General features: G+C 33.6%; 1 protein-coding gene across 1 annotated transcript in view; it reads left to right on the top strand.

The window, feature by feature from the left end:
- The first annotated feature begins 752 nt into the window (after window positions 1-752).
- The window catches only part of LOC105620618 (putative glycerol kinase 5), a 10,861-nt gene continuing 10,311 nt past the window's right edge, over window positions 753-1,302 (top strand). Inside the window, exon 1 of the mRNA XM_012202111.1 lies at window positions 753-848. Within this exon, the coding sequence (XP_012057501.1) occupies window positions 753-848 (96 nt within the window). The remainder of the gene's footprint in view (window positions 849-1,302) is intronic.

Below are 1,302 nucleotides of genomic sequence, written 5' to 3'. Positions count from 1 at the left end.
ATGTTTTTCAGTCATAAGAAGCAGCACAAATTTTTGCATAAGGCTAATGGCTTATTGTAGAATGCGTGTAATGGCCGCAGCACGAACTCTTGCATAATGCATAATGCGTAGTGCATAAGGGAATCAACCAATCGAAATTCTTCTTTTCCGTGAAATGAGACGAAAGAAAAAATTCTGATTAGTTGATTCCCTTATGCACTATATATTATGCATTATGCAAGAATCTGTGCTACGGCCATAAGGCATAAGAAAATCAATCTATGAGAATCCTTCATATTCTGATTGGTTGAATCTGTTATGCTTTATGCCTTATGCGTTATACAGCGTTATACAAAAGTATATGCTACAGCCTATAATTGACAAGAAGTATACTCGATGCAGTACACTCACTCCGATAATCTGCCCCACTCACTTCTGGCTGGGAATTCATCGCATCATTATATGACGCGTTGTATAGTCTCGATAAAACTTCCTACGAGGTCATACGTGAAAACACAGTCGAGTCATCCAACGTGTTTTAATGTACTTTGAATCGAATACTGATTGAGTTATTATTTTTTTTTCGGCGAGGATTTTTTTTATAACGTTTTTTTTCTTATTTATAATACTCGAGGTAAAAATGTTACGGAAATATTACACTTGTCGGTGTAAGTTGTCGCGATTCAGTCAACCGAGTCGAGTGTGAATGCGTGAATACGTGATAAATCAAAGTGGAATTTTCGAATTTGCTAGAAAAGAGTGAACTTTTTATCATGAGATACATCGCGGCGCTTGATGTTGGTACCACTACAGTACAATTTCACATTCTTAATGAGAAAGCAGTCACAATAGCTTCTTCGATGGAAAAGGTTTGTTGCGATTAATTCCCTATAAAAATTTGGATGATAAATAAACATGAATTCGAATTTATATTTGAACATAGACTTCAAATAAAACTCACAAATAACAACTAAGGGCTAATAAGCCGAATTAGATGTTTTTGCTAATAAGAAATTTAATGTCTATAATATAAAAATATTTAAATAAATGTTTCGACCTTATAACAATAAATCATTTGTTACATTAATTTAAAATTAAACAAAAACCGAAACAAAATGCATAATTATAATTCCAAATTAAATTTTTTTATTATAAAACTATGTGTGTGTGTGTGTGTGTGTGTGTGTGTGTGTGTGTGTGTGTGTGTGTGTGTGTGTGTGTGTGTGTGTGTGTGTGTGTGTGTGTGTGTGTATTACTACTAACTACTACTAACTAACTAATTAATTATTTATTAGTACTACGTACTACGACCTACGACCGTAC

The sequence above is a fragment of the Atta cephalotes genome (genome assembly GCF_000143395.1).
Source record: "Atta cephalotes unplaced genomic scaffold scaffold00002, whole genome shotgun sequence".
In the NCBI taxonomy this organism is placed as follows: Eukaryota; Metazoa; Arthropoda; class Insecta; order Hymenoptera; family Formicidae; genus Atta; species Atta cephalotes.
The sequence above is the reverse complement of the archived record's forward strand: the minus strand, read 5'-3'. Positions and strand labels throughout refer to the sequence as shown.